Genomic DNA, 13,502 nt, shown 5'->3' with positions numbered 1-13,502 from the left:
CACCCTGAAAATGTGAGTGTCACCCTCACAGTGTGAGTGTCCCCCACAGCCCTGCTGTCCCCTCTTGCCTCTCCCCAGCAGGAATTAATTGCTCTCATTAGGAGATGCAAATGAGGCCATCAGGCTGCCTCTGCCTGCAGCGATATTCCCTGGCAATTATTTTGGGCAGAGCTTCCAGGATTTGGTGCTGTGGGGTTGTCCCCGCTGGTTTGGCCCTGCCCCAGCACAGCTCCTGGGGTTCTTTTTTGGGTGATGGCATTTTTCAAATTCACCCTCTGCAAAGAAGGGGTGGCCATGGTGAGGAAGGAGCTGTGCCTGTCCTACCTCCCTGTGCTGGCTCAAATTTGGGCATTTCTGGGGATGGGATTGCCATGGAGTTTATCAACAGCACATTTTCACCTTCTTATTTAATTGTTTTTTAAGGGTGGAGGTGTTTGTATCAAAATCCCCTCCTGCTTTTTTAGATGCCCAAGGGAGCTCTGAGTACCACAATTACCATTGCACCCAGCTGCTTTTGGGTGTCCCCTGTGCCATCCCCAGGAGATTGCATCTGCAGGGCTGGGATCGGAGCAGGTTGAAAATTGAAACCTCTCAGTACAAGCCCTAATTTTTCATCATGAACCAGATCTGGAACGTGTAGCAAGGAAGCAGAACTGATGTTTAAAGGCACAGCACCAGCACTAAACCACGATGGACTGACTTTGGCCTGCCCCACATTTCAGGTCCCCTCTCTGCCTGATGCCACTTTAATCTTGTTTTCTGTCCAGCTCTGGTGCTGTGCTGCAGAATAGCTGCAGGGAGCAGCTCCTGTTCCCTTTGCTCCTGTTCCCTTTTCCTCACTGCATGTGGTTCCTGTCTTCTGGAGAGGCTCTGCTTGAGCAGACCAGTCTGGTGATGGGAGTGATGGGTTTGGAGATGATGAGTGCAGTGCCAGTGTCCCCTAGGGACTGGAGATGGGATAATCTGAGCTGTCTGATGGCAGCCAGCAGCTGGCTTGGTCCTGAGCTGGGGAAGTGCTGCCTCCTCCCATCCTTCCCCAGCATTTTGGCAGGGGAGGAGGACCTGGAGGTTCAGGGGGCTCAGCCAGCTCACCCTGGCTCTGCTCAGGAGCTGCTCCTGATGTCCCCACCCGTGTCCTGCCCTCCTCACTGGGCTGCTTTGGTCTCCTTGCAGATACTTGAAACCAGATGAGGACAAGAAATCCAAGCACAAGACAGCGGTGAAGAAGAAAACGCTGAACCCCGAGTTCAACGAGGTGGGTTAAAAGATAAAAGCCACACCTTAGTCACTGTGTGAGGGGTTGGGTTCCCATGGAGCAAAACCTGAGGAGGAGGATGGGCAGCCCCTGCTTCATCCTGCCTCTGCCTCTGCTCCTCCACAGGAGTTTTTCTATGAGATAAAGCACGGAGACCTGGCAAAGAAGACCTTAGAAGTCACGGTGTGGGACTATGACATTGGGAAATCCAACGACTTCATAGGTGAGCAGCACACTCCTGAAGGTCTCCTTGGCCTCTTTTTTATTTATCTTCACTGTCTGTGCCTCTTATTTCTCCTGCACTCCTCCAGCCCCCTGGTTTGTTCTCCACATTCATTCTCATTGGGTGTTGGTTCTGCTTTTATCCCTCTCCTGCACCTGAGCCTCTCAAGGAGCATCCAAGCAGGGAGAAAATGCATCTGCCTCTCCCCTTCTGCTTTCAGATGTTTTCCTCTGAGTGCAAAACAGGTCTAACAGGGAGGTTTCATTTATCTCTGTTGGATGTCTGGGCTTGTTGTGATTTTGTTGTGATTTATCACTAACAAGTGCCCGTAGCTCCGACAGCCGCTGTGATTGCAGAGAGCCCTTGGCAGCAGGGACAGGGGCACTGCCCGGGGCTGGGGCACTGCCTGGGGCTGGGGCACTGCCTGGGGCAGATCCCAAATCCCAGCCATGAGGGGTGGGCAGTTTGGGCTGGGTTCCACATCAGGTTGGACGCTGTGAGGATGCTGAATCACCCGGCTCCCTCCAGCATCCCCCCTCAGCATCCTCAGCATCCAGAGCTGCTGCTCCCCCCACACCTCTCCCTCTCTCTGTCTCCTTCCCAAGGCGGAGTCGTGTTAGGAATTAATGCCAAAGGGGAGCGGCTCAAGCACTGGTTCGACTGCCTGAAAAACAAGGACAAGAAAATCGAGCGCTGGCACACGCTGACCAACGAGCTGCCGGGCGCCGTGCTCAGCGACTGAGCCCACAGCTCCACAGCCTTTGGGCTCCTGCCAGCTTTGGAAACAGGGGATCCCAGGCCAGCCAGGACAGCAGGACACCCCCAGCAGGGCCTGGCTGCAGGGAAGCCCTTCAGGGAAGAAGGCACAGGTGGTTTGCTCTGGCGGCTTTTCCGAATCGCCCCTTTGCGCTCCCAGCCCCGCTGCCGAGCGTGCACGGGCACACTCACACTCACACCCACACTCACTCAGGTGTGCACCCCTGCATGCACTGCAGTCTGCCTCCTCTCCCAAATCCTGCCTCTACTCAGTCACCTTCTCGCTGCCTTGCAAGTCAGTGGCAAAAAAACAAAAAAAAAAAAACAACAAAAAAATGAATGCGTCCGTCCGCGTCCGTGTGTCCGGCATCGGCAAAAGGCGTCCCTGAAAACACACAGAACCTGGAACTGCCTCCTCGAGGCAGCTTGTGCCATATCTCTGGTGGTTTGTCAGTCTCTGTGGTTTGGGCCTCAGTCCTTTATGCATTTAAAGCTCCTCTGTTGGAATGATTGTGTCCCTGGTAAACCTGGAAAGAGTGTTTGCTTTCCTTCCAGGAATGTCGTGCTCGTCCTCTCCAGTATCTCCCGTGAAGGCAGCAGAGCTGTGCACGCCACACTTTCCATCCTGGCATCACATTTGGGAGGCAAAAATGCAAAGCTCCCTGGAGCAGCCTGGCTATTCCTGCTCCCCAGGAGCTGCTTTCCTAATGAAACCCTGCCATGCAGCAGCACGGATGTTTTTCCAGCAAAGCCGGCTTCCAGGCTGAATTTTTCTATCATTTTTTCCCCTTTTTCATCCCTTTCCAATTCATCCATTAAATAATGAAGATGCTGAGCTGGAATTGTGTTTGTAGTTCGCCATGGCTGTGAGGTTGATTCATTTTCTGCCTCAAACAGCGTCCAAACCAAATAAATTTCTGTGGATGGCACTGTAATATTAATATGGCACAGTAATAATATATTAATATTATATCATTGTCTGTGATCCACCTTGGCTGCTCTCTTCATCCTCATCCCAGTGGGGTGAGCTGAACCTTCCTAGGGAATGCTGCACCATTCCCTGAATCTTTTGAAGCCTTTAGACAAAGATTTCTTAGGAAGAGCTGCTCCTTCCCCACGAGTCTCAGTTACCCTCAGCTTCCAAGCCCTGCATTGCCAACTTCTTTTTTTTTATTTTTTATTTTCTTGGGAAGCAATGGAATCTCTGGAAACCTAAGTTTACTTTTCCAAGTGTTAGATTTTGTTTGATATTGGGGGAAGGAGGGGAGATAAAAGAAAAAAAAAAAAACAAAAAACAAAAAACATTCATAGGGTTTTTTTTTTTTTTTTTAAATAACTTAATATTTGTAATGCATCCTGCAGATCTGCATGGATTTTATTTGAATGCTGGCAGCCTGTCAAGTCGGATGTTCCCACTAATCCTTTCTGCTCCAGCACCTTAAAACCTGCCTGGGCTCTGAGCTTCCAGGGGAGCTGCAGCAGCTCCAGCTTGGCTGTGCCTCCCTTTTCTGGCAAAGTTCCTTTCCCATTTTTTCCCAGCCTATGGAAGTGGTTCATGCCTGAGGTGGAGTAGGACACGTGTGTGTGTGTGGGTTCCATCCCTTTGTCTCTTCTGAGTGGGCACTGCCCCATCCCAGCTGCATGCAGAGTTGGTGGTTGTCATGCCAGGCCTCGTGAAATGTTTGATACCAATGTTTTGCTACCATGTGAAGGCTGCAGAAACCGTCCTTACCTGCATCCTGAGAGACTTTTGTATTTCAGTATTACCTATCTGTGTACTTTTGGTCAGATTTGTTAATATTTATAATGAGAACTGAAAATAAAAAGGTTAAAAAATAAAAATTAAAAAGAAAAAAAAAAATAGTTGATGCTGGTGGTGCAGCTTTTGAATTTTTTGGGGAGGGCAAGGATTTGGGAAGAAATGGTTTTAAATCAGAGCAGTGGGGGCTGCTTAGCCCAATATAGCATAAATACTATATAAGTACTTTAAAGTACATATAAATATTATACATATAAGTACATATGATACATATAATACACATAAGTATTTATAAATATAAATATAAATATAAATATAAATATATAAAAATTATAATTAATAGCATTAATAGAATAGAATATGTAGTATACTATAAATAATATTATGTAAGTAATATAATATAAAAATAATAAATCTATATGGGGATCCATGTATATGGAGAAAGAAAATACATATATATATACTTAATATATTAATTACATATATTATATATATTATATATTAATTATATATACTTAATAATAAATAATAATCAATAATAAGGTACTAATATATAATAATATACTAATAATATACTAATGTACAAATAATACATAATAATATACTATATATATTATATAATAATTATATATACTAAGTATATTATATATACTTATATATTAAGTAATTAAAGTAATAATTAAGCATATATTCTACATGTATGTTTCTATTTCTACTTATATTTATATTTATACTTAGTATATATTAAGTAATTTAAGTAATTATAATTAAGTATATAAACTACATGTATATTACTATTTCTATTTATTATATTTCTTTTATTTTAATTTTAATTTTCATTTTATATATATTTAGTACCCTTGAAGCCCAGCAAACCCCAGGTGCCAGGGCTGGGCTTACGGGAAAATCCAGCTGGAAAGCACAAGGAAAAAAATATTGACTCAATCAAATGATGCTCTGTTCAGTCGTCAGATTTTTTGTTTAAGTCACTCTTTATCCCCTTGGGAACAAAGAGCTGATTACAAAAAGCAGGAGGACAAACCCTCCAGATTAAAATGAAGCTTAAGGAATTGGAGTGCCAAGCTGCTCTGGGGCACGTCAGCCCCTGCTGCCCTATAAAGGGGCTCTGATTTGGGGAGCTGAGCTGGCCCAGGCACTGCTGAGGTTCTGATTTGGGGATCCCAGCACTGCTGAGGCTCTGATTTGGGGATCCCAGACACTGCTCAGGCTCTGATTTGGGGATCCTAGGTGCTGCTGAGGCTCTGATTTGGGGAGCTGAACTGACCCAGACGCTGTTCCAGCTCTGATTTTGGGATCCCAGCTGTTCCAGGTGCTGTTCCAGCTCTGATTTGGGAATCCCAGCTGGCCCAGGCGCTGTTCTGGCTCTGATTTGGGGATCCCAGCTGGCCCAGGCATTGCTGAGGCTCTGATTTGGGAATCCCAGCTGTTCCAGGCACTGTTCAGGCTCTGATTTGGACAGTCCAGGCACTGTTCAGGCTCTGATTTGGGGATCCCAGGCACTGTTCAGGCTCTGATTTGGGGATTCCAGGCATTGCTGAGGCTCTGATTTGGGATCCCAGCTGTTCGAGGTGCTGTTCCAGCTCTGATTTGGGGATCCCAGCAGTGCTGAGGCTCTGATTTGGGGATCCCAGCTGTTCCAGGCACTGTTCAGGCTCTGATTTGGGATCTCAGCTGTTCCAGGTGCTGTTCCAGCTCTGATTTGGGGATCCCAGCTGTTCCAGGTGCTGTTCAGGCTCTGATTTGGGGATCCCAGGTGCTGCTGAGGCTCTGATTTGGACAGTCCAGGCATTGCTGAGGCTCTGATTTGGGATCCCAGCTGTTCCAGGTGCTGTTCCAGCTCTGATTTGGGGATCCCAGCTGTTCCAGGCACTGTTCAGGCTCTGATTTGGGGATCCCAGCTGTTCCAGGTGCTGTTCCAGCTCTGATTTTGGGATCCCAGCTGCCCCAGGCACTGCTCAGGCTCTGATTTGGACAGTCCAGGTGCTGTTCCAGCTCTGATTTGGGATCCCAGCTGTTCCAGGTGCTGTTCCAGGTGCTGTTCCAGCTCTGATTTGGGATCCCAGCTGTCCCAGCCCCATGGAGCCCCCCAACAGCAGCACCCCCGGCCCCTTCGATGGCCCGCAGTGGCCCCACCAGGCCCCCCGGGCCCTGTACGTGGCCGTGGCCGTGCTGATGGCGCTGCTGGTGGCCTCGGCCTCGCTGCTCAACGGCCTGGTCATCGTGGTGTCCGCCAGGCACCAGCGCCTGCGCTCGCCCCTCAACCACATCCTGGTGAACCTGGCCGTGGCCAACCTGCTGGTGACGCTGAGCGGGAGCTCCGTCAGCCTGGCCACCAACGCCCGCGGCTTCTTCGCCTTCGGGGAGCGCCTCTGCCAGCTCGAGGGCTTCATGGTGTCCCTGACGGGTAAGAGAGCGCCCAGAGCTGGGCTGGGTTAAAGAGAGCACCCCAGAGTTATCCTGGGCTAGGGAGAGGGACCCCAGAGTTGTCCTGGGTTAAGGAGAGTGACCCCAGGGCTGTCCTGGGTTAAGCAGAGCACCCAGAGCTGTGCTGGGCTGGGGAGAGGGACCCCCAGAGTTATCCTGGGCTAGGGAGAGCGCCCAGAGCTGTCCTGGGCTAGGGAGAGCACCCAGAGCTATCCTGGGTTAAGGAGAGCACCCAGAGCTGTCCTGGGTTAAACAGAGCCATCCCAGAGCTGTCCTGGGCTAGGGAGAGTGACCCCAGAGCTGTCCTGGGCTAGGGAGAGCACCCAGAGCTGTCCTGGGTTAAGGAGAGCACCCAGAGCTGTCCTGGACTGAGAAGAGGGACCCCAGAGTTATCCTGGGCTAGGGAGAGGGACCCCAGAGTTATCCTGGGCTAAGGAGAGCACCCAGAGCTGTCCTGGGTTAAGGAAAGCACCCAGAGCTGTGCTGGGTTAAGGAAAGCACCCAGAGATGTCCTGGGCTAGGGAGAATAACCCCAGAGCTGTCCTGGGCTAAAGAGAGCACCCAGAGCTGTCCTGGGTTAAGGAGAGCATCCCTGATCTGCCCTGGTCTCTGGGTGCTGCTTTGGGGTTTGGCACAGGGGCTTGGGGGATGTTTCACCACCTGAAGTGTTCTCATGCTTTTCAGTCTTCTCAAGACAAGTTTTTCACATTGTGAAATGTTCTTCAGCTCTTTGTTAGCACAGAAAGATGTTTTGTCGGGAAGGATGAATCTGGAAAACCTTATAAATGTGATGGCCTGGCAAAAGACTTTGAGAATATGGAAACTATAAGCGAGATTGAAATGAAAGCCATCTTTGAGATACCAAACCTTAGCTACTAAATAGCTAGAAAACAATGGAATGGCCAGCTGAAAGTAATCCCCTCTTGATTAAACAATTCCCTCTGCTTGCAGACAGGGCCAAAGGGCAGAGAAGACCCTGCTGGCTTGGCAGGAGGGGTGCAAAGAGAAGATTTTAGGATTTAAATTAGAATATTCAACACAGAAGATTTATTGTATTGTAATGGGAATCCTTCTCTCATACCTCTTACAACTCTTAGCCCTCTAAACTCTCTCTCAGCTCTTCCTCTTACCCTTTGACAAATGTTTTGCTGCTTTTCAGTCTTCTCAAGACAATTTTTCCACTCGTGTCTTCCAGCTCTTGGTGAGCACAGGGGAGGTTTGGCTGTTCCAGGTCACCACAAGTCCAGTCCCGGTCCTGCCAGAGTGGGAAATGCCACCTGGGGACAGGGGGGTGCTTGTTTGGGATGCATTTCATGCCAAATTGCACAAAACCTCTCCTTGAGAACACTCTGTTGTTGTAACCACGAGGTGCCAACTTCATTTCCAAGGGGAAACATCCCAGTTGTGAGAGAAGCTGTGCCAAAATCGCCGCTTTTAACAGCCACATATCACAGCCCTGTGAGAAAATAAAAAAATCTGATTTCTTTGAAATAAATGCTCATCTACCAGAGCAGCAGAAGCTGTCCCTGAGACAGAACCCCTCCCTGTGTCCCCAGGCATCGTGGGGCTGTGGTCCCTGGCCATCCTGGCCTTGGAGAGGTACCTGGTGGTCTGCAGACCCCTGGGGGATTTTCGGTTCCGGCACCGGCACGCTGCGGGTGGCTGTGCCTTCACCTGGGGCTGGGCCCTGCTCTGGACAACCCCTCCACTGCTGGGCTGGAGCAGCTACGTGCCTGAAGGTAGGGGAGATGTGCAGGAGATTCTGCTGGGTTGTCTTCTTGTGTCGTGTTTTCTGTGCTGGAGTTTAAAGGGTTAATCTCTCCTGTTAGTGTCTCCTGCTTGCTCAGCCAATAATCCTCTCCTGGAGGATGTTCTTTGGGAGTTCCCCACCACAGGACACTCTGCAGCCATCCCTGTTGGAGCCAGGAGCTGCTGTGGCTGCTGCAGCATCACTCAGCTCACAGCCAGCCCAAACCTGGCTCCACAAAAATCCCACGGGCATCTGGGTGACCAAAACCCACCCATGGCTGATCCCCAGCCCCTTGGGGATGGAAATGAGAGGTGCTGGGGTGGCTGTCTGGAGCCAAACCCCCCCAGGGCTGATCCCCAGACCCTTGGGGATGGAGATGAGAGGTGCTGGGGTGGCATAGCCCATTCCTGAGCCCCCCATCCAAGCCCCAAACTGGTTTAGGCTCACACCCAGCCCAGACCTGGCTCCACAAAAATTCCCAAGGGCATCTGGGCGACCAAAATCCACCCATGGCTGATCCCCAGCCCCTTGGGGACAGAAATGAGAGGTGCTGGGGTGACACAGCTCATTCCTGAGCCCCCCATCCAAATCCCAAACTGGTTTAGGCTCACACCCAGCCCAAACCTGGCTCTACAAAAATTCCCAAGGGCATCTGGCAACCAAAACCCATCCAGGGCTGATCCCCAGCCCCTTGGGGATAGAAATGAGAGGTGCTGGGGTAGCTCAGCTGTTTTGGAGCTCATTCCTGAGCCCCCATCCAAGCCCCAAACTGGTTTAGGCTCACAGCCAGCCCAAACCTGACTCCACAAAACATCCCAAAGGCATCTGGGCAACCAAACCCCACCCAGGGCTGATCCCCAGCCCCTTGGGGATGGAGATGTGAGAGGTGCTGGGGTGGCTCAGCTGTTTTGGAGTCATTCCTGAGCCTCCCATCCAAACCCCAAACTGGTTTAGGCTCACACCCAGCCCAAACCTGGCTCCACAAAAAAATCCCACGGGCATCTGGGCAACCAAAACCCACCCATGGCTAATCCACAGAGCCCTGGGGATGGAGATGAGAGAGGTGTTGGGGTGGCACAGCTCATTCCTGAGCCCCCATCCAAGCCCCAAACTGGTTTAGGCTCACACCCAGCCCAAACCTGGCTCCACAAAAAATCCCAGGGGCATCTGGGCAACCAAAATCCACCCAGGGCTGATCCCCAGACCCTTGGGGACAGAAATGAGAGGTGCTGGGGTGGCTGTTTTGGAGCCAAACCCACCCAAGGCTGATCCCCAGGTCCTTGGGGATGGAGATGTGAGAGGTGCTGGGGTGTCTCAGCTGTTTTGGAGCCCATTCCTGAGCCCCATCCAAGCCCCAAACTGGTTCAGGCTCACACCCAGCCCAAACCTGGCTCCAAAAAAAAATCCCACGGGCATCTGGGCAACCAAAATCCACCCAGGGCTGATCCCCAGAGCCCTGGGGATAGAAATGAGAGGTGTTGGGGTGGCACAGCTCATTCCTGAGCCCCCCATCCAAACCCCAAACTGGTTTAGGCTCACACTCAGCCCAAACCTGGCTCCACAGAAAATCCCAAGGGCATCTGGGCAACCAAAACCCACCCAGGGCTGATCCCCAGACCCTTGGGGATGGAAATGAGAGGTGCTGGGGTGGCTCAGCTGTTTTGGAGCCCATTCCTGAGCCCCATCCAAGCCCCAAACCGCTTCAGGCTCATTCCCAATTTTTATTCCAGGGCTGAGAACCTCCTGTGGGCCCAACTGGTACACGGGGGGCAGCAACAACAGCAGCTACATCCTGACCTTGTTTGTCACCTGCTTTGTGATGCCCCTGAGCCTGATCCTCTTCTCCTACACCAACCTGGTGCTGACCCTGCGGGCGGTGAGTCAGGGAGTTCCCAGCTCCTCCTCTCCCAAAGCTGTGAAAAACCAGGTTCACTTTCCTGGGAAACTTAAAAAAGTTTAATAAAAGACAATAAGAGAGAATAAAGTAAAAGGTTGCAATGGCTGGGTGCTTGGTATTCAGCCAGAGCACTCCTTAAATCAGAAAACACTTTGTTAAATTCATCAACCTGTTGCATATTTATAGATCTTCATGTGTTATTCAAAATCAGCCTTCCCAACCTGTAAATCAACTTTTAAGATTTTTTTTATTGTTTTTTCCTTGTGGTTCCTTCTTGCTGGCCCACTCCCTGATAACAGAGATCAATAAATCCTTTCCCTGGAGTTCTGGTGGTCGTCACCCCAATCTTCATCCAGATAGGATAATCCAAGATTATGAAGAGTTTTCTGATTATCCTTGTACCATTCTCTGAGTTAGTCACAGAACAAAACTTTTTACATCACCACGTTACAGTCCAAGAAAAAACCACATTTATCACACCACTATTACACTATTATTTTATCACTACTACTATTTCTAAATTTTAATAGCAGAACTAAGAGAAACTCAATTAATTCAGCCAAGTTTTCTATCAGCACTCATTTTAATATTTGCAAAAAGCCAATAATGTAATAAGTGCTTATAAGAGTGGGGGTGAAGAGCAGGTTTGGGGTTGGCACTGGCAGCAGGATTCCCAAGGGATGGCAGGGCTGTCCCAGGCTGCTCAGGGCATCTCTGTGTCCCCAATCCCTGCAGGCTGCAGCTCAGCAGAGGGAGGCAGACACGACCCAGCAGGCAGAGAGGGAGGTGACACGCATGGTGGTGACCATGGTGGTGGCCTTCCTCACCTGCTGGCTGCCCTACACCACCTTTGCTCTGCTGGTGGCCACCAACAAGGACATTGTCATCCAGCCAGCCCTGGCATCCCTGCCTGCCTACTTCTCCAAGACAGCCACGGTTTATAACCCCATCATCTACGTCTTCATGAACAAACAGGTGAGAGAGAGAGCTCCAAACTGAGCACAGCCTCAACAATGAATCCACAAACACCAGAGGGTTACATCCAAAAAGGACATTCCATTTTATCTGAACACAGGGAGAGGCCATGGGACATTCCCCTGGGATCTCTCACATTTTTGGAGGACCCACCTCCCTTTTTATCCCAGTTTCCCTCTCTCTTTCCCCATTGCTGAGGCACAGACTTCCCAAACACTGATACCTAAAATTCCCCTCTAATGTCCAACCCTCCCTTTGAATTTTTAATTCTTATGGAATTAATATCCAGTCCTATCTATCAGCAAACCCACAGTTTGTTTGTAAAGGCAAACATCTTTTTCCATTCATCAATCAGTGGAATCCATCCCATTGTTTCTTCTGGTTTTACCTACCAGCAGACCCACAGCTTGTTTGTAAAGACAAATCCCTCATTCCTCTCAACTAGGGCAGCTTGACAGGCCCAAAAAGTCCTGGAGGAGCCATGATTTTTATTCCCACGTGGAAGAGTGATCACAGGCTCGATCCTGGGGCTGCTGTGTGAGCAGCAAGGATTTGGGGAATAAGATGGAGAGGGAGGGAGCAGCCTGCAAGCTCATTTTCCACTTCCATGGTTTTATGGGGTCAGACAACTTAATGTTGGCTCACAAGCTGCTCGTTGAAGGCACAAAGCAAACAGAATGAAACTTTTATTGTCCATAAACCACAAAGAGTTGGGCTGGGAATAGACAAGAGATCTTTCCCAAAATAAAAGCAGGTGATGCCGGATTTGTGCCGCCACAAATAACCTGTCCCTTCCTCCCTGCCCAGTTCCAGAGCTGCCTGCTGGGAATGCTGTGCTGTGGTTACCACCCCCGAGGGATGGGGAAAACCTCTCCAGCTGCCCCCAGTCCCCAGGGGGCTGCAGAGGGGCTGAGGAACAAGGTGACACCGTCCCACCCTGTGTGACACCGTCCCACCTGTGTGACACCATCCCACCTGTGTGACATCCTGCCTGCAGCATCAGGATCTGCCTGAGCCACCCACAGGGGTTGGGGAAGAGCTGATGGGGGCTCTCAGAGCTTGGAGAAGTCCCCAAAAGAAAAAAAAAATATATATATGGCAGTGTCTTCTTGCAGGTGAGGAGCCATCCCATCATGGGAGAAACTGCAGCTTTTCATTATTTCACTCTCCTAAAGAACCCCTCCCTCCAGCCCCTCACCTTGGAGCCTTTCAGGAGCACAAAATAAAAAATGAGCAGCAATTTCCCCTCAGTGCACGAGTGCTGTTTGGCCCAGCCAGGTGGAACTGGGTCTGTCACCATCCCCAGACTGACCCAGCCCTGGTGGGAAGTTCAGGGATGCTGCAGAGCTGGCACGAATCCAGCAGGAATGTTTGAGAGCCAAGTGTGTTAATAAACACTAATAAACACTGAGCAGTTCATCTGTTTTACTGGCTGATGGAAGGTTTGACAGGAAACACATCCCCTCCTGCCACCAGAGCTGGCACATCCCTCGTGGCAAGTGCCACAAACAGAAAGCCAGGAATAAACCAGACACAAAGTTAATTTATTTTTTTTTTTAGCTTTAAGGCAATAAGGAAAGGTCTGAATCCACTGATTTCCCAGGCAGGGTGAAAACCCAAGTGCTAACAGCCCCCACCAGCAGCAAACAAAGATACCAAAGCCTGCAAGGATAAAAGAAAAGATAAAAAAAAACCTCCAGGAGGCTCCACAGCTTCACACCTCATCTGAAATCTCAAATCACAGCGTTTATCTACCCCAGCTGCAATCACACTTCTGGTTTTGGAGGCAGATTCTGTCATTCAGGAGCCCAGCAGAGGTTTCTAGAGGAGATCCTGGAGACAGCTGGAACTGGGTTTCACCCAATTCCTCCAGCTCCAAAAGAGCCCCCCTGCCTTCAGAGCTGGCTCAGATTTTGATCCTGAACCCTTGAGTTGTTTTCAGAATGAGCTGATCCACAGAAATTTGCACTGCCATGGAGGATGATGAGATTTGGGACACTGAGGGTTTGGGGGTTTTTTTGTTTGCTTTTTTTCCCCACTATCTGAGATTCTCTACTTCAAACCAAAAATAAAACAAAAACCCCCAAACCAGCCCAGTACAAACGAATGAAACATGGAACAACCTGGTCTAGTGGAAGGTGGCAGAGGGATGGAACTAAATCCTATTTATGGGACTTTCCAACCCAACCCATTCCATGATTGCATGAGCTGGTGTGGGGGACAGGACCCATCCCCATCCCTGCCTCAGCCTCCTTGTCCTGCTGTGCAGAACAGCTCAGAGAGGAATTAGAACAGCTCAGTATCACTGTTTTAATTTAATTAATTGGGCTTTCATTCTCTGGGAAGCTGAAAAGCAGCATTAGATGGGCCCCTCTGATCTCCTCTGCTGTCTTGCACGGGTCCTTGTTTAATTGTTCCTGTTAATTACAGCTTTTGTGGCCT

General features: G+C 49.7%; 2 protein-coding genes across 3 annotated transcripts in view; both read left to right on the top strand.

Annotated features, from left to right (window-relative positions):
* DOC2B (double C2 domain beta) overlaps nt 1-4,094 on the top strand; it is a 30,596-nt gene extending 26,502 nt beyond the window's left edge. For both annotated transcript variants that reach the window (XM_033078115.2, XM_033078116.2), the window contains 3 exons: nt 1,174-1,255; nt 1,382-1,478; nt 2,084-4,094. In XM_033078115.2, coding sequence (XP_032934006.1) covers nt 1,174-1,255; nt 1,382-1,478; nt 2,084-2,220 — 316 coding nt within the window. In that variant the 3' untranslated portion in view covers nt 2,221-4,094. The remainder of the gene's footprint in view (nt 1-1,173; nt 1,256-1,381; nt 1,479-2,083) is intronic.
* LOC117006182 (pinopsin-like) lies at nt 2,570-12,005 on the top strand. The gene is made up of 6 exons (XM_033078540.1): nt 2,570-2,606; nt 6,059-6,418; nt 7,995-8,177; nt 9,919-10,064; nt 10,821-11,060; nt 11,868-12,005. Exons 1-6 carry the CDS (start codon nt 2,570-2,572, stop codon nt 12,003-12,005), a joined length of 1,104 nt encoding a protein of 367 aa, XP_032934431.1.
* The last annotated feature ends 1,497 nt before the right edge of the window (nt 12,006-13,502 follow it).

Source organism: Catharus ustulatus, chromosome 22, assembly GCF_009819885.2.
Source record: "Catharus ustulatus isolate bCatUst1 chromosome 22, bCatUst1.pri.v2, whole genome shotgun sequence".
Taxonomy (NCBI): domain Eukaryota; kingdom Metazoa; phylum Chordata; class Aves; order Passeriformes; family Turdidae; genus Catharus; species Catharus ustulatus.
The sequence above is the reverse complement of the archived record's forward strand: the minus strand, read 5'-3'. Positions and strand labels throughout refer to the sequence as shown.

Bases quoted from the DNA above. Each gene is read 5' to 3' on its own strand.
- LOC117006182 (XM_033078540.1), top strand. From the start codon at position 2,570: ATGAATGCGTCCGTCCGCGTCCGTGTGTCCGGCATCG. The intron at 8,178-9,918 runs GTAGGGGAGATG...TTTTTATTCCAG, and splicing joins GAGCAGCTACGTGCCTGAAG to GGCTGAGAACCTCCTGTGGG. The intron at 10,065-10,820 runs GTGAGTCAGGGA...CAATCCCTGCAG, and splicing joins TGGTGCTGACCCTGCGGGCG to GCTGCAGCTCAGCAGAGGGA.